Consider the following 18,680-nt stretch of genomic DNA (forward strand, 5'->3'; position numbering starts at 1 on the left):
AGCGTCCCGAAATGTAAATTCCTTGCCAATGGAATATTGTTTTCAACTACCAGCTTTCTCTCGACACAGAACGCTCTCAGTTCAACACATGAATGGTGGAGGGCATTTTAAGATGGCCGCCAATAGTGATGGCCACTCTGTGGGTGTTTTGACTAACGGGGTTTAAATCCTGACATAGTGGTAACAACACCCATTGCATTAGAAGTTATATCACTGGTTCAAGTATATTTCAAATGAATTTCAAATGTAATTAAGATGGTGAGACTGTACTTTTCCCTGTATGTTGTTACTGAGACCTTTGAATCAGTGATCTGCCAAGTGATACGTGACGGTATATTTCACTAAATTAAAACCCATCTTTATTTATACTGTATGCCAATGATTGAAGAAGAAGAAAAAAAGACAACCTTGAAATAGAAAAAGGTTTGTTATACAACTTGTGCAATTCACAGCTTTATTTTTTCAGACTACTTCTGTTTCAAAGATGCATTGACATGTTGATGGTAATGTTAAACCCTGTACACAATGTGTAAATGAAGGTTAAAATGATTCACTGTACTTGAGGATTTCTACCCGATAACATTACAGCTAATTCCACTTAGTAGCAAATTAGTTTTACCTAAAAATGTAGTTTAACAAAAATAATTTTTAGATTCGCGTTAGTCTCTTGAATATTTGCCTGGAAATACAATGGACTGCTGATGATTTTGTAATGTTCACAACTGAATAAACTCCACGGCACTGAATGCCTCCAGAGGACAGCATCTGTGCTTTACGTACTCAACCGGCAGGAATTAGAAAAATAATCCAATTTTACAAGGATTTCTTAAGAATATTATTTTCACAATCATAGCGGTTCTTGAGTCTGCGCTAAAATCGGTGTGCAAAGTGTTCGTGTAAGGCTTAGAGTCAATCAGCTCAAGGGCTCCACTCAATCAGATCCACTTTACCCGAAATCCGCAAAGTGGTTGTTTTGACGATGTTGGAGGTGGAACTGCGTTAGAAATGTCTAATCCACCTAAAGCGGACATAGCCATTGGTTGCACGGGTCGCATTAACAGAAATCCCATGCAGCCTTGTTCACAAATTTGAACATTGGAATGTTGAGATGTAATCTACACCTGGATTAGGTTGATAGAAATCCTCATTTCGTGTAATGATTTTCATTTCGAGCGTCATTTCTATATATAGCCTACATTTTCTGGTTCTGAACTTCTAACGTAACTGGGACGGGTGCGGCTTCGTGACAATGATCATAAGAGCAGCTGCTCACCAATCTGACAGCTCCAACCCTCAGACACTGCCAAAACATCCGCTGTGTTGGTGTTGGCTGTCGCCGGTTCACGCTTGATCTGATTTAATCTAGGCCCGAGATACATCTCACATTCCAGTGTTCAAACTTGTAATCAAGGCTGCATGGGACTTCGTGCGGCCAATGGCAATGTCTGTTTTAGGTATAAGGCCAGGAGCCACTTGACAGCTCTAACACTGTCCCACCTCGGACACCGCTAAAACAACTACTATGCAGATGTCGGCTAAAACTGATCTGATTGAGTAGAGCCCTAAGACTTAGAAGTCACATTGTTAAGGCTAGCATGAACATAAGGGTTACTACTGTAAAATTGTTGCAGCTCTGCTCAAATTAAGCGATAAGGCTCAAGGGGGTGTGGTATGTGGCCAATATACCACGGCTAAGGAATGTTCTTATGCATGACGCAACGTGGTGTACCTGCACACAGCCTTTAGCCGTGGTATATTGGCCATAAAACACAAACCCCAGAGGTGCATTATTGCTATTATAAACTGGCTATGAACGTAATTAGAGCAGTACAAATAAATGTTTTGTCATACCTGTGGTGTACGGTCTGATATACCACGGCAGTCAGCCAATCAGCATTCAGGGCTCGAACCACCCAGTTTATAATAATCAATAGATTACCATAAAATGTATCATACCAAACATACTTCATGTCAGGCACTTCAATCAAGACACTTTCATGATTGGCAAGGCAACTCAGACGACTATCAAAAGCTTAAATCCTTCATATAATTGTAAACATAAATGTAAGAATTAATACCCAGAGAACTTGATCAAATCACATCAGAAACTCACTGGGAAATGAGTTAGTCTTTCAAAGGTTGACTAATGTTTCTGAATTCATCTAAATGTTTACCACATAGAAATTGAATTATTTACTTCATTTATTATTCATATGAAATGTCAACAGTGCAGTTAAACGGACATCCCAGCTATCATTGTAAATGAAGAGAGAGGTTGGACAGTAAACCAGCATTATCAGGAAAGTAGGGAACACTGCAATCAAAAGTGATTCTCGGGGTTGTAGTTTCTGCTGGTTAGCATGCTGTGGCACTTTATTGACTACCAACGGAGTCTACTACATCTTCATGATGCCGAGTATTAAATAAACAAAAAAAGCAGCTGCCACTGAGACCCTTGAAGGTACAAGCTCTACCAGAATTTTACACCAATGGACAGGTTAGACAATGGAAGGCTTATCTGTACTTTTTACGCTACTGTTTTTCTTTACATATATCAAATCGTAAAAAAAAAAAAAAAAAGAGAAACTTTGTCGGTAAAGACCGACGGATGTGTACATGAATACCTAGCATCCACCTCTGGCTGTTCAGGCCCTTAGGAGATGGTGACGCTGCAGGTTCCACACATCTGTGTGAAGCTCATCGCTGGGTCTCTAGAGATCCAGGCTGGTACACAGGCACCCCAGGGTCGCCGAGCGCCGGTCGCCCTCTGATGATGTCAGCAGCCTTCTCCGCAATCATAATGGTGGGGGCGTTGAGGTTGCCGCTGACAACGCTGGGCATGATGGAGGCGTCGACCACACGGAGGCCCTCGAGGCCCAGCACGCGCGTCTCTGGGTCCACCACCGCCATTGGGTCAGATGGAGAACCCATCTTACACGTGCAGGACGGATGGTAGGCGCTGTCTGCCTTGTCACGCACAAACGCATCAATCTCAGCGTCTGACTGACACTCAGGCCCTGGCTGTACCTCGGGCCCCCGGAATGGGTCGAAGGCCTTCTGGGCAAAGATCTCCCGAGAAAGCTTGACACACTCCCTGAACTCCCATACATCAGTGTCTGAGGCAGAGAGGGGGGGACACACAAGTCATCAACCACACAGGGCCTGTTTCCCAGAACCAGATTAAGACTACACCTGGACTAAAAAGCAGAGGCATTTTCAGTTTGGGAATAGGCTTAATCTGGGTCTGGGAAATAATCCATTCAGAGAATTGTGTTAGGCATGGTCTGGTGACAGTATACAAGGCAGAACATACCTGTTGAGAGGTAGTTGGGCTGGATGATTGGGTGATCTAGAGGGCTGGCGCTCTTCAGCTTTAACCATCCAATACTAGTACTTCTCATTGGTCCCACGTGAACCTGTCACATCAAAACGGGCCAATCGGTTTCCAGCATCAACATTAGTTCATATTTCAGAGACGTGACAGGTTTAGCATGACAACAAAACATCATGAGTTTGCTTAAAGCACAAGCTGATCTGCTAAACAGGTTAAGGCTCATTGATACTTCATGGGGAAATCCTAAGTACATGAGTGTGTGAACTTGTACAAACTATGGTAAATTAATGGAGTGTCATTATGTCTCATCTAGGCTCAGTGGTACAGCTTCAGAAAAGTTCTCTAGAAACATAACAGGCAATGTTATTGTCACATTTATGACCGAAGGCAGCAGTTGATAAAAGTACTTCCAACATTTCCATTTAAAATTGCAATAGGAATGGCTACAGATTCTGAAGAATTGGGTTATTCAAACTACATGTGTGCCGTTGTTGCCCCCCGTTCAAAACAGTGGATTTACACACATCAAAACAGGCCAATCGGTTTCCAGTATCAACATTAGTTCATATTTCATTAGGTAAAAAGGCACAGGAAAAAGGTTCAATAAAATGCAAGTCCTGGTGATAAAGTGCTTGCAAAAATTCTCGCACAGTTCAGTCGATACCACAAGTGTGAATGCATCTCTGAGAATGCACTACGTGTGTGCAGGTGTGAGTGGGAAACACCTTTCACAACATGCAGAGCCTTGGATGAGTCAGAGCATGGACATAAAGAGGGTGTTCAGCATGGAGAGATTTATCAGGTGTAAGGACACAGACATGTCCAAAAACACACATCCCCACGCACAGCTTACCTGGTAAGCTTCTATCTTGGAGGCGACGCGGCCGTGGTCGATGACCTGCGAGGGCAGGAAGTGGAACTGGATGTCAGGGTGGGCCACGCCCCCTCTGCTCCGGATGAAGCCCCCGCTCTCCAGGTGGGCCGTGGCCCCGTATCCTGGGAGGCAGGTGCCATGGTTACTGGGTTAAATCATTTGGATGCCAGACGCAATTCTCGTGAAATGACATTCTCACAAAATAAAAACGAGCCATCAGAACTGTCGCTGGTGTGTTTACCCTGTGTACTTGTTTGACCTGTGTACTTGTTTGACCTGTGTACTTGTTTGACCTGTGTACTTGTGTAGCTTTGCTGTACTTGTTTGTTATACCTGTATATTGGAGGAGCCACTCCAGGCCAATCTTGACCATGTGGAAAGGCTTCTGGGCCTTGTACAGGGTGATGGGCTGAGAGCACTGCTGCTGAACATACAGCTCCAGGTGGTCCTGAAGATTACTGCCCACTCCTACAGATAGGAACGCACACACACATCAACAGTATGTTACTCTCCACACACACCCTGTATATGTAATCATTAGTGAATGTCCTTGAGCTTTGCTACAGCTGCTAAAATGCATTTCACTGGCTCATTATTATTTGTATATAACTAACTGACTTCTCTGGAAACTTGCCTCAATGGGAATGTCTTACTATGAAACCTAACCGGCTTTAGCTGTCAAAGCAAATGTTATTGGTCACATACACACGGTTAGCAGATGTTAAAGCGAGTGTAGCAAAATGCTTGTGCTTCTGGTTCTGACAGCGCAGTAACATCTAACAAGTAAATCTAACAATTCCCCAACAACTACCTAATACACACATATCCAAAAGGGGTGAACGAGAATATGTACATATAAAATATACAGATAAGCAATAGCTGAGCTGCATAGGCAAGGTGCAATAGATGGTATAAAATACAGTATATAGATATTATATGAGTAATGTAAGATATGGAAACATTATTAAAGTGGTATTGTTTAAAGTGACTAGTGATCTATTTGTTAAAATGACCAGTGATTGAGTCTCCATGTAGGCAGCAGCCTCTGAGTTAGTGATAGCTGTTTAGCAGTCTGATGGCCTTGAGATAGAAGCTGTTCTTCAGTCTTGGTCCCAGCTATGATGCACCTGTAATGACCTCGCCTTCTGGATGGTAGCAGGGTGAACAGGCAGTGGCTCGGGTGGTTGTTGTCTTTGATGATCTTTTTGGCCTTCCTGTGACATCGGATGCTATAGGTGTCATGGAGGGCAGGTAGTTTGCCCTGGTGATGCGTTGTGCAGACCGCACCACCTTCTGGAGAGTCTTGCGGTTGAGGGCGGAGAAGTTGCCGTACCAGGCTGTGATACAGCCTGACAGGATGCTCTCGATTATGGATTTGTAAAAGTTTGTCGGGGTTTTGGGTGACAAGGCAAAGTTCTTCAGCCTCCTGAGGTTGAAGAGGCACAGTTGCGCCTTCTTCACCACAGTATGTGTGCGTGAACCATTTCAGTTTTTCGTTGATGTGTACGCTGAGGAACTTAAAACTTTCCACTTTCTCCACTGCTGTCCATTCGATGTGGATAGGGGGTGGTCCCTCCGCTGTTTCCTGAAGTCCACAATCATCTCCTTTGTTTTGTTGACGTTGAGTGAGAGGTTATTTTCCCGACACCACACTCCGAGGGCCCTCATCTTCTCCCTATAGGCTGTCTCGTCGTTGTTGGTAATCAAGCCCACTACTGTTGTGTCGTCTGCAAACTTGATGACTGAGTTGAGGGCGTGCATGGCCATGCAGTCATGGGTGAACAGGGAGTACAGGAAGGGGCTGAGCACGCACCCTTGTGGGGCCCCAGTGTTGAGGGTCAGCGAAGTGGAAATGTTTCTTACCTTCACCACCTGGGGGCGGCCCGTCAGGAAGTCCAGGACCCAATTGCGCAGGGCGGGGTTGAGGCCCAGGGCCTCCAGCTTGATGATGAGATTGGAGGGTACTATGGTGTTGAATGCTGAGCTGTAGTCAATGAACAGCATTCTTACATAGGTATTCCTCTTGTCCAGGTGGGATAGGGCGGTGTGCAGGCGATCGCATCGTATTGTTCTTTAGTCGTAGTGTACTTAGTTTAAATTTGTTTCTGTTCTTGTCCATTAGTGTTCTGTATTTTCTCATGTTCTATGTTGTGTGTAACCCAGAAAGAATAGCTGCTGCTTTTTCAACAGCTAATGGAAACACACACACACACACACACACACACACTGTGTTGATCATTTATCCTGATTGCCTAGTCCCCTTTACTCCTACCTACAGTGCATTTGGAAAGTATTCCAGACCCCTTCCCTTTTTCTACAGTTTGTTATGTTACAGCCCTATTCTAAAATTGATGAAATATTTATTTTTCCTCAGTCTACACACAATACCCCATAATGACAAAGCAAAAACAGGTTCATTTTTTTGCGAATGTATTAAAAATAAAATAACAGAAATAGCTTATTTACATAAGTATTCAGACCTTTTGCTATGAGAGTCGAAATTGAGCTCAGGTGCATCCTGTTTCCATTGAGCATGCCTGAGACGTTTCTACAACTTGATTGGAGTCCACCTGTGGTAAATTAAATTGATTGGACATGATTTGGAAAGGCAGACAGCTGTCTATAAGGTCCCACACAGTTGACAGTGCATGTCAGAGCAAACACCAAGCCAGGAGGTCGAATGAATTGTGCATAGAGCTCCAAGACAGGACTGTGTCGTGGCACATACCTGGGGAAGGGTACCAAAACATCTCTGCCGCATTAAAGGTACCCAAGAACACAGTGGCCTCTGTCATTCTTAAATGGAAGAAGTTTGGAACCACCAAGACTCTTCCTAGAGCTGGCTGCCTGGCTAAACTGAGTAATCGGGGGAGAAGGGCCTTGGTCAGGGAGTTCAGAGCTCCTCTGTGGAGATGGGAGAACCTTGCAGCACCATCTCTGCAGCACTCCACCAACCAAGCCTTTATGGTGGTAGAGTGGCCAGATGTAAGCCACTCCTCAGTAAAAGGCACATGACAGCCTGATCTTGATAAACAATATTTTCTGGTCTGATGAAACCAAGATTGAACTCTTTGGCCTGAATGCCAAGCGTCACACCTGGAGGAAACCTGGAATCATCCCTACGGGGAAGCATGGTGGTGGCAGCATCATGCTGTGGGGATGTTTTTCAGCGGTAGAAACTGGGAAACTAGTCAGGATCGAGGGCAAGATGAATGGAGCAAAGTACAGAGAGATCCATAATGAAAACCTGCTCCAGAACGCTCAGGACCTCCGACTGGTGCAAAGATTCACCTTCCAACAGGACAACGACCCTAAGCACTCAGCTAAGACATTGCAGGAGAGGCTTTGGGACAAGTCTCTGCATGTCCTTGAGTGGCCCAACCAGATCCCGGACTTGAACCCGATCGAACATCTCTGGAGAGACCTGAAAATAGCTGTGAAGTGACACTCCCCATCCAACCTGACAGAGCTTGAGAGGATCTGCAGAGAAGAATGGGAAAACATCCCCAAATAAAGGTGTGCCAAGCTTGCAGTGTCATACCCAAGAAGACTTGATGCTGTAATTTCTTTTTAAATCATCAATTTTAGAATAAGGCTGTAACGTAACAAAATGAGGAAAAAGTCAAAGGGTCTGAATACTTTCCGAATGCACTGTACATGTATAAATTACCTCAACTAACTTGTACATTGACTCAGTATCGTTACTCCTTGTATATAGCTTTGTTATTGTTATTTATTGTGTTACTATTATTATTTGCACATTTTCTCTCTTCATTGTTGGTTAAGGGCTCGTAAGTAAGCATTTCACGGTCAACTCTACACCGGTTGTACTTGGCGCATGTGACAAATAAAATGTTATTTGAAGACAATGGGGGTCAGGTGGGGTCATTAGGTCACCTGGTAGATGCTGGACCACAGGGATGTCTAGCTGTTTCAGGTCATCAGCATTGCCCACCCCGGACAGCATGAGAAGCTGTGGGGAGTTGATGGCCCCACCACTGAGAATTACCTCCTTTTCAGCAAAAACCTGAGAGAGAGAGAAGAGATGAATAGAGAGATATGTGAGGGGATATAGGCTGTTGAATTTCCCAAAGACCTACCTGCTTCTTCTCCCCGTTCTGAGTGTACTCCACACCCACAGCTCTCCTCCCATCAAACAGGATCCTGGTGGTCAGACATTGCACCTCTGTCCTCAGGTTGGCTCGGGTAAGGACCGGTCGCAGGTACGCACTGGCTGTGCTCCACCTCTTACCTTGGGGACGGGGGGGGGTAAGAGAAAGAGGGGGATGAGAAGATAAGTCCGTTTATAATGCAGTTCCCTACTTCTTTTACTTGTACAGATGTCTGCATACACTGTGTACAAACATTAAGAACAACTTCCGAATATTGAGTTGTACCCCCATATGCCCTCAGTACGGCATCAATTCCTCGGGGCATGGACTCTACAAGGTGTTGAAAGCATTCCACATGTTGACTACAATGTTTCCCACAGCTGTGTCAAGTTGGCTGGATGTCCTTCGGGTGGTGGACTATTCTTGATGCACACAGGAAACTGTTGAGCCTGAAAAACTGAGCAGCGGTGCAGTTTTAGGTGGGTGTGTCTGGCACCTACCACCATACCCTGTTCAAAGGCACTTAAATATTCACCCTCTGAATGGCACACACACACAATCCATGTCTCAATTGTCTCAAAGCTTAAAAAAACATTATTTAACCTGTCCTCCCCTTCATCTCGACTGATTGAAGTGGATTTAACAAGTGACATCAATAAGGGATCATAGCTTCCCCCTGAGTTCACCGGGTCAGTCTGTCATGGAAAGAGCAGGTGTTCCTAATGTTTTGTACACTCAGTGTATGTGCACATTTCTTTAATTCATCCCCTACCTTCATAGATGGTCATGTCCATCCAGCCCAAGCCCTCCTGCTGAAAGCCATTCATGTCGTTAGTGAAGGGGTACCCAGCCTGCTGGCCAGCCTCTATGAAGGCCCGGTGTAGAGGGTGGTTCGTCTTCCCCCGGGACACATGCAGGGGCCCGCTGTCTCCCCGGTACCGGTCGCCTCCCAGCTCGTGGCACTGGGCCTTGCGGAAGTAGGGCAGGCAGTGGTCGTAGTCCCAGCCCTCCGCCCCCTCCCTCTGCCAGCGGTTGTAGTCCTCACCGTGGCCCCGGATGTACACCATGGCGTTGAGAGAGGAGGAGCCACCCCACACCCTGCCGCGGGGCCAGTACATCACCCGGTTGTTCACGTGCTCCTGGGGCAGGGTGTGGTAGAACCAGTTGACCTTGTCGTCACACAGGTTGTAGGTGAGGGCGGCCGGCATGTGGATCTTCCAGGAGAGACGGACGTTGCCCAGGGTCCTGTCCTTAGGGCCGGCCTCCAGCAAGAGCACCGACTCCTGGGGATCCTCCGTGAGACGGTTGGCCAGGACGCAGCCCGCCGAGCCAGCGCCCACGATGACATAGTTGAAGGACGGGGTGCTGGATTTGGCTGCTGTGGTGCTGTACTTGGGAGAGGGGTCCCAGTCCCTCCTTCTGTTCAGGGCATTGGGGGACCCTCTTAACCAGGCTGACACACACCTGCCCACTCCCATCCCCATATTGAACCCGACTTTGCCTGAAGCAGCTGCAGAGAGCATCCTGATGGCACACCTGCACAATAAAATAAATCACGAATAAATAAGAAATATTACATGGGTTTTTTTGTGTGTAGAAAAAAAATAACAGATGATTTCAAGCAAATCACTTCAGATGTCAATTATATTATGTAAACGCTTGGAAAACAGAAGATTAGTGGAACAAATATTGTAAAAAACAGCACAACTCAAAGTCCATGCACTGCCTGTCACATGATGAGCACAAGTTTGAGATTGTAGGAACAACATGACAAAATGAAAACATGATACAGTACCCTACTTGTATCATATTGCTAGTCTAGTTGAATAATGTATGGACTATACTGGGAGGGGCTATAGATAGGAATTAACTCCTTCCTTCTCGAGTTTCAGTTTCAACATAGCAAATAACTTTCATCTCTCTCAAAAAAAGAGAAATGTTTGCAACATCAACTATATATTTTTTGCAATAACGTTTTTTTGTCCGCGTCAATAAAAACACATGTGTATGCAATGATTTTTAAAAGATGCAGGCAATAAGACGATATAAAACTTGAGTGGGGTCACAACAATTCAGAAAACGGCGAATAAGTTTGCGAACTGTGGTTGTGATTGACACAAAGTGTCATTAAACTTCACCCACTTTATGTGGTTAAACATGGAAATAACGGGGGGAAAAAACGGGTTTACTTACGGTTATACTTGATCGCATCGACCTATATCTTCCGAAACTGTCACAATCTGCAGAGATAAGAGGGCGGAGTTGACGGTCTGCTGGCCACGGGGTGCTGGATTTGGCTTGCAATGCACCCCGGGTACAGCAGTGGTAACGGTCCTACAATGATCTGTCCTACCCAACAACATATATAACACCTCAAATCAAATCAAAGTTTATTTGACACGTGCGACGAATACAACAGGGGTTGTAGACCTTACAGTGAAATGCTTACTTACAGGCAGTGCAATCTTTAAGTAAAATAAAAGGTATTAAGGTGAACAAGTATAGAAATAAAAACAACAGTAAAAAAGACAGTGAAAAATAACAGTAGCGAGGCTACAGTGCCTTGCGAAAGTATTCGGCCCCCTTGAACTCTGCGACCTTTTGCCACATTTCAGGCTTCAAACATAAAGATATAAAACTGTATTTTTTTGTGAAGAATCAACAACAAGTGGGACACAATCATGAAGTGGAACGACATTTATTAGATATTTCAAACTTTTTTAACAAATCAAAAACTGAAAAATTGGGTGTGCAAAATTATTCAGCCCCCTTAAGTTAATACTTTGTAGCGCCACCTTTTGCTGCGATTACAGCTGTAAGTCGCTTGGGGTATGTCAGGAGGCCGAGCAGTTGCAGTACCAGGCAGTGATGCAACCAGTCAGGATGCTCTCGATGTTGCAGCTGTAGAACCTTTTGAGGATCTGAGGACCCATGCCAAATATTTTTAGTTCCCTGAGGGGGAATAGGCTTTGTCATGCCCTCTTCACGACTGTCTTAGTGTGATTGGACCATTCTAATGTGTTGGTGATGTGGACACCAAGGAACTTAAAGCTCTCACCCTGCTCCACTACAGCCCCGTCGATGAGAATGGGGGCATGCTCGGTCCTCCTTTCCATGTAGGCCACAATCATCTGGATTGCTAATGTTGTGTATTGGCCATTGAGAGGCTTTGAAGCCTTCGGTTGGCCATATTGCACTCCCTAGTAGGAGCAGTCCGCCATTGGAATGAATGGAATTTTACAGTATTTCAATTAAACGTTTCAAGGACAAAATGACATGTATTTAAGTGTGCGTTCATAAATCCACTCTGGAGTGCTAGAGTGCACACAGAGTGCACTCTGGGCATTCATAAATTCAGAGCGTTTCGCTCCCGGTGTGTTCAGAACACACACTGGACTCTCTGGTCGAGTAGTAGGGTTGTTCAGAGCGTTCTGACCTCCCAACTGCAGTCAAGCACCCAACCTAACTGGCTAACGTTGGCTAGATTGCTAGCTACTTCCAGACACAAATGAGAGAACACCTCACTCTGATAATTTTACTCGCCCCGGCAGAGCTGCTTAGGCTTTTTTTCGTGTTATCCAGAGCGTTGGTGAATAACTGCTCTAAATTGTTATTCAGTTAATTATTCTGCTCTCTGGCACTCTCAGACGAGAGTCTTCTGATATCGATGTATAGCCAGAGTGAGGACAGTAACATTTGTACTCTCAACAACAACAAAAATTGTTTAAGGAAAATGTTTTTATATATATATATATATATATATATATATGTTTAGCTCACATAATATAATTTAAATGTATGCATTAAGGTGTATGTAATATAGTAAACTAGTCAAAAATAATGTAGATATAAAAAAATGCATTTTTATAGCTTCCAAAATATTTTTTTCACAATGGAGGAGAAATACCAATATGGCTGCGGTGTGGCTTCAATACAGTGCCCCCTGGTAGTCATGCAGGGGTCATACACATCATTGGTCCTGCCATGGGACCCTGCATTCCAGAGCTCCGGATGCCAAGCGCACTTAACGGTACATACTGTAGCTTGTCCTCATATTTAACCAAGACTCAACTTCAGTAGGCGGATGGATTTGGGGCTGTCACGAGTTTATTATAGGGCAGACTCTTTCACGTGATATTTATTTTGCAACTACAGATGACTAAAGTTGTATCATTTTCAATCATGAAGACCTTGACATTGATTTTATTATCTTAGTTGCTTACTGCTCAGCCATCACCCTCAATTGTAAGTTTTATTTATCCTATAAAAAAAACGGCACATTTTATGTGAAAAAGCTTAGATGCAATATTCATCTTTTGAATGGTTGTTTATTTCAAATCCACAGTGTTACCTGTGAGAAATTAGAAGATGGTGAGTTGATAGTCCAAGGATGGTTCACTCAGATGACAAAATATTGAAGGTATGAACAAGGAGAAACTATAATCCACATTAGTCAAAATGAGTCTCTCTAGTACATAAACTGTTTCTCGACCTGCAAGGGGCACTATCAATGTTCGCTACACTGGTGTCAGAAGTGGGATGATGGGTTTGGGTTATTTGTTTCCACAAGGGATACCACCGGAATGGACAGAGATTCCTGAAACCAATCCTTCTCATCTGTGTGCACTCAAAGTTGCTCTTCTGCCTGAAGACTGGGGGCTATTCGGCTGAACATAAGTTAGGTCATCAACATATACAATAGGGCTAATTGCTAATATGAATTCAATTCATGATATAAATAGATTTGGTGAATTTACAGTGATGCATGTTACAGCAACACATCATAACGTTTGCAGGAAGCATTCACGATCTCACAGGAACTTGGACCGATATAAATGGCAATACATACCGCTGTCGTTATGAACCACCTTTGGGAGAAGTTGACCTCAGTGGTCTCGAACAGTTGGGACTACTATAGCCTATTCCTTTACAGCAAACTTAAAATCACAATCATTGGCTGTATTGCTGAATAATTGGAATAGTTAAAAGGCAAATGTCTAACTCTCTGTATTATGTTCAGGTAAGGCTCATTGAGATCATTTCTCTTCTTCATACAGCTGTGGTTCTACCACCTTGCACCTGCAGAGCCAGGTTTCCAGCCAATCATCACTGCTTACAATCTCCCGCCACCGGCAGTAGGTGAATATTCAAAGTATACGACATGCAATGAATGTACCATATGTTACGTTTTTTAAAAGTATTATTATATATTTTTATTCCTCTGTCAATTTAATGGTGAAATTTGTTTATTTTTATTATAATAACATAAATAATTAGCATATACTGATGGAATTGATACTACACTGGAAAAAAATATCAACGTAACATGTAACAATTTCAAAGATTTTACTGAGTTACAGTTCATGTAAGGAAATCAGTCAATTGAAATAAATTCATTAGGCCCTAATCTCTGGATTTCACATGACTGGGAATACAGATATGCATCTGTTGGTCACAGATACCTTTAAAAAAAAAGGGAGGGACGTGGATCAGAAAACCAGTCAGTATCTGTTGTGACCACCATTTGCCTCCATGCAGAGCGACACATCTCCTTCGCATGGAGTTGGTCAGGCTGTTGATTGTGGCCTGTGGAATGTTGTCCCACTCCTCTTCAATGGCTGTGCGAAGTTGCTGGATATTGGTGGGAACTGGGACGCTGTCATAAACGTCGATCCAGATCATCCCAAACATGCTCAATGGGTGACATGTCTGGTGAGAATGCAGGCCATGGAAGAAGTGTGACATTTTAAGCTTCTGGGAATTGTGCACAGATCCTTCTGTCATGGAACCGTGCATTATCATGCTGAAACATGAGGTGATGTGGGCGGATGAATGGCACGACAATGGGCCTCAGGATCTCATCACAGTATCTCTGTGCATTCAAGTTGCCATCGATAAAATGCAATTGTGTTTGTTGTCCGTAGCTTATGCCACCATAACCCCACTGCCACCATGGGACACTCTGTTCAAACCGGTCACACACATGACTCCATACACTAGGTCTGCCATCTGCCCGGTACAGTTGAAACCGGGATTCACTCCTCCAGTGTGCCAGTGGCCATCGAAGGTGAGCATTTGCCCACTGAAGTCGATTTTGAAGGCGAACTGCAGTCAGGTCAAGACCATAGTGAGGACGACGAGCACGCAGAGCTTCCCTGAGACAATTTCTGGTTGTGCAAACCAAAGGTTTCTCCAGCTGTCTGGGTGGCAAAATGTATTTGACATAAACTGTGTTCCCTTTAATTGTGCCTTTTCAAGTGGATCAAGAGGAAGAGTCTTTCCACAAGATTGATGACGAGGGAAATCCAGCAAGCCTTCTAATAGTCAGTCTTGGCTACTGAGCTGGTGGCACTGGTGGCCTGCTCTCTCTGTGTATGTTTGTTCCAAAGTTACCTACCACCTCTCTTATGTTCTTTGTTTTGAAGTAAAATTCCCTTTTCACTAAGCTGCCGAAGGCCTCCGAGGTACTTGTTTTCAGTGCTCGTGGTGTACCCTGCAGAAAACCATGTCTTCCAAAGAGCTGCGCTAGCTTTCGCTGAGTTCATGCAGTGGCATGGTGTCTTAAATTGGACACGGTTGCCCCCCTGTGGCTAAATATGGAAGTCAAGTCTGTAACACATTCCTCTCTTCCAGCCTTGCCTTCCTCCAAAGCAGAGTGTCCAAACAAACTGACAGGCAACAACTTATTTTGAGAAATTCTTCAAGACTTCTAAACCAGATTAAGAATGTTTATAAGGTACCTCTGTATACACCCTGATATGCTTAAATCCTTCTTTTGTTCCTTCTAGGTCTGATAAGGTGTTTGTTGAGTGGAAGGAGAAGGGACTGGCCACAATTGAAGACTTATATATAGATAAGCAATTAGCATCATTCATCCAATTAAAGAATACATTCAAACTCTCTCCGTCATATGTTATGTTATTTACAAGTCAGACACTATATCAAAAGGAAAATTCTAAATGTTGATGCCCTCCCTGTACAACATTCGTTTTGGTCCGCTACAGCGCCCTCCCAACTCAAAACGCCTCATCTCACAGTTTGTCTCCAACTACACAGAGGCCTCTACTAGTCACCTCAAGGAGAACTGGGGTAAAGAGTTCAATATTGAGATCTCAGATGATCTATGGGGAGAAGCCCTGTCTAGAATCACTCCTGTTCCATCAATGAAAATATCAATTAATACAATACAAAGTCAAAGTCAAAACCAAATTACATATAACTTAACCCCAGGTCTCCTCACTGTGTGACAAATGAGGAGGATTCATTAACTCATCTTTTTTGGCTCTGCCCCCTAATTAATAATTTTTGGAGGAACGATTGGTATTCAAAGGTATATGAGAAGGACATTGAACCTGACCCAGAACTTGCTCTCTTTCACTGCTCAGTCTATTCTAAGATAGTCCTATGAGGAACAACAACAGGCTCTGATGTTTGGAATGGTGGCTGCAAAAGAAATGATCCTCACAGAATGGAAGTTAGCCATCTCCCCTTGCTTCTGTAGATGGCAAGCAGAAAAGATTAAAATCATAAACATTAAAAAAACATTTTTTAAATCAGGACCAACTCCTCCAGAAGATTTTTCAAAAGTTGGGGTCCGTTTACTGACTTTCTGGACTGATTGTGAACACTGATTAGGAACACATTTTTTGTTGTAACTGTCATAGTGTTCTTCTATTCTTGTCCCATGTCTTGCTGAGGCAATACTTCACAAGTCTGGTAGCTGTTTGCTACTTTTGTGTGTTTTTGTTTTGCACTAAATTGAAAAAGAAAATAATTAAAAAATAAATATATACATAGGGAACACATTATGAACTAACTGTCTGAATGTAGACATAATTAGGATTCATGTGCTCCCCTCTAAATACCTTATAGATCAGTGGTTCTCAGTGGTGGTAGCAAGGTTTTGGGGGTTGCCAGTGTGAAACTGAAAAACATATACAGTGCATTCAGAAAGTATTCAGACCCCTGGACTTTTTCCACATTTTGTTAAGTTACGGCTTTATTCTAAAATCGATGAAATAGTTTTTTCCCCCTCATCAATCTACACACAATACCCAATAATGACAAAGCAAAAACAGGTTTTTAGAAATGTTTTCAAATTTATAAAAAATAAATAATGAAATATCACATTTACAGAAGTATTCAGACCCTTTACTCTGTACTTTGTTGAAGCACCTTTGGCAGCGATTACAGCCTAGAGTCTTCTTGGGTATGACGCTATAATCTTGACACACCTGTATTAGGGGAGTTTCTCCCATTCTTCTCTGCAGATCCTCTCAAGCTCTGTCAGGTTGGATGGGGAGCGTCGCTTCAAAGCTGTTTTCAGGTCTCTCCAGAGATGTTAAATCGGGTTCAACTCTGGGCTCTGGCTGGGCCCCGCAAGGACATTCAGAGACTTGTCCCGAAGCCACTCCTGCATTGTCTTGGCTGTGTGCTTAGTGTCGTTGTCCTGTTGGAAGGTGAACCGTCACCCCCGTCTGAGGTCCTGAGCGCTCTGGAGCAGGTTTTCATCAAGGATCTCTCTGTACTTTTCTCTGTTAATCTTTCCCTCGATCCGGACTAGTCTCCCACAGCATGATGCTGCCACCACGCTTCACTGTAGGGATAGTGCCAGGTTTCCTCCAGATGTGACGCTTGGCATTCAGGCCAAATAATTCAATCTTGGTTTCATCAGACCAGAGAATCTTGTTTCTCATGGCCTGAGAGTCTTTAGGTGCCTTTTGGCAAACTCCAAGCAGGCTGTCATGTGCCTTTTACTGAGAAGTGGCTTCCGTCGGGCCATTTTACCATAAAGGCCTGATTGGTGGAGTACAGCAGAGATGGTTGTCCTTCTGGAAGGTTCTCCCATCTCCACAGAGGAACTGTAGAGCTCCATTGGGTTCTTGGTCACCTCCCTGACCAAGGTCCTTTTTCATTTTAACTGTTATTTAACTAGGCAAGTCAGTTTAGAACAAATTCTTATTTTCAATGACGGCCTACGAACAGTGGGTTAACTGCCTTGTTCAGGGGCAGAATGACAGATTTTTACCTTGTCAGCTCAGGGATTCGATCTTGCAACCTTTCGGTTACTAGTCCAACGCTCTAAACACTTTGTTGGCCAGCTCTAGGAAGAGTCTTGGTGGTTCCAAACTTCTTCCATTTAAGAATGATGGAGGCCATTGTGTTCTTGGGGACCTTCAATGCTGCAGATATTTTTTGGTACCATTGGGCTCACGAGTGCTGCAGCGGTCTAAGGCACTGCATCTCAGAGCAAGAGGCATCACTACAGTCCCTGGTTTGTATCCAGGCTGTATCACATCCGGCCGTGATTGGGAGTCACGTAGGGCAGTGCACAATTGGCCCAGCGTCGTCCGGGTTTGGCCGGGGTAGGCCGTCAATGGGGGTTGGGATTGATTGGTTGGGGTTGCTTGGGGGAGAAAGATGCGGGCAGGGCTGGCCCTTTCACCTAAAGAACACAAAGAGGTAAAACATAAGTGTTGGACAAGTAGAAAAATCCCATAACTAGTTTTAAAGTTATGTTCCTATTTCAGTCTTTTAAAAATATATGTTAAATGTATCAATGCGTATGTGTGATTGTTCTGCAAAATGATTTGCTTTTGTATGATTTTGTACTCTTTTGGAATGTCATGATTTCTGTTAAGTTTAGGTCATTTTGTAGAGATGATGACTTACCGGTAATTCTTTTGCACAGGAAGCATTGTCTGAAATAGAAGAACAATGACATTGTTAGTGTTAATAAACGATTACAATCCACAATTATTTAACAGCCTGTACACTGACCAACCTCAAAAGTCCGTATTGACTATCCTGCAATGCCCCTATCTATCCTGACCAGCCTGTGAGGCCCCTATTTACAATGACCAGCCTGCGAGGAACCTATTTATCCTGACCGGCCTGTGAGGAGCCTTTAATTATACACCAGCCTGGGAGGAGCCTTTATTTATACAACAACCTGGGAGGAGCCTTTAATTATACAACAACCTGGGAGGAGCCTTTAATTATACAACAGCCTGCAAGGAGCCTTTAATTATACACCAGCCTGGGAGGAGCCTTTAATTATACACCAGCCTGGGAGGAGCCTTTAATTATACACCAGCCTGGGAGGAGCCTTTAATTATACACCAGCCTGGGAGGAGCCTTTAATTATACACCAGCCTGGGAGGAGCCTTTATTTATACACCAACCTGGGAGGAGCCTTTAATTATACAACAGCCTGCAAGGAGTCTTTAATTATACACCAGCCTGGGAGGAGCCTTTAATTATACACCAGCTTGGGAGGAGCCTTTAATTATACACCAGCTTGGGAGGAGCCTTTAATTATACACCAGCCTGGGAGGAGCCTTTAATTATACACCAACCT

The 18,680-nt window shown here is 43.9% G+C and overlaps 1 protein-coding gene across 1 annotated transcript; it reads right to left on the reverse strand.

Moving 5' to 3' along the window:
• Positions 1-424: 424 nt before the first annotated feature.
• Positions 425-10,645, reverse strand: chdh (choline dehydrogenase). The gene is made up of 8 exons (XM_024375250.2): positions 10,514-10,645; positions 9,093-9,856; positions 8,309-8,460; positions 8,106-8,235; positions 4,542-4,676; positions 4,188-4,330; positions 3,314-3,416; positions 425-3,116 (listed from the first exon to the last, which is right to left on the reverse strand). Exons 2-8 carry the CDS (start codon positions 9,841-9,843, stop codon positions 2,698-2,700), a joined length of 1,833 nt encoding a protein of 610 aa, XP_024231018.1. The 5' UTR covers positions 9,844-9,856; positions 10,514-10,645; the 3' UTR covers positions 425-2,697.
• Between the last annotated feature and the right edge of the window lie 8,035 nt (positions 10,646-18,680).

The sequence above is a fragment of the Oncorhynchus tshawytscha genome, linkage group LG16 (assembly GCF_018296145.1).
Source record: "Oncorhynchus tshawytscha isolate Ot180627B linkage group LG16, Otsh_v2.0, whole genome shotgun sequence".
NCBI lineage: Eukaryota > Metazoa > Chordata > Actinopteri > Salmoniformes > Salmonidae > Oncorhynchus > Oncorhynchus tshawytscha.

Coding starts and splice junctions, on each gene's coding strand:
- chdh (XM_024375250.2), bottom strand. CDS start 9,843: ATGCTCTCTGCAGCTGCTTCAGGCAAAGTCGGGTTCAATATGGGGATG. Junction 4,677..8,105: donor TGTGGTCCAGCATCTACCAG/GTGACCTAATGA, acceptor TCCTATCTGTAG/GAGTGGGCAGTAATCTTCAG. Junction 4,331..4,541: donor GTGGCTCCTCCAATATACAG/GTATAACAAACA, acceptor CCTGCCTCCCAG/GATACGGGGCCACGGCCCAC.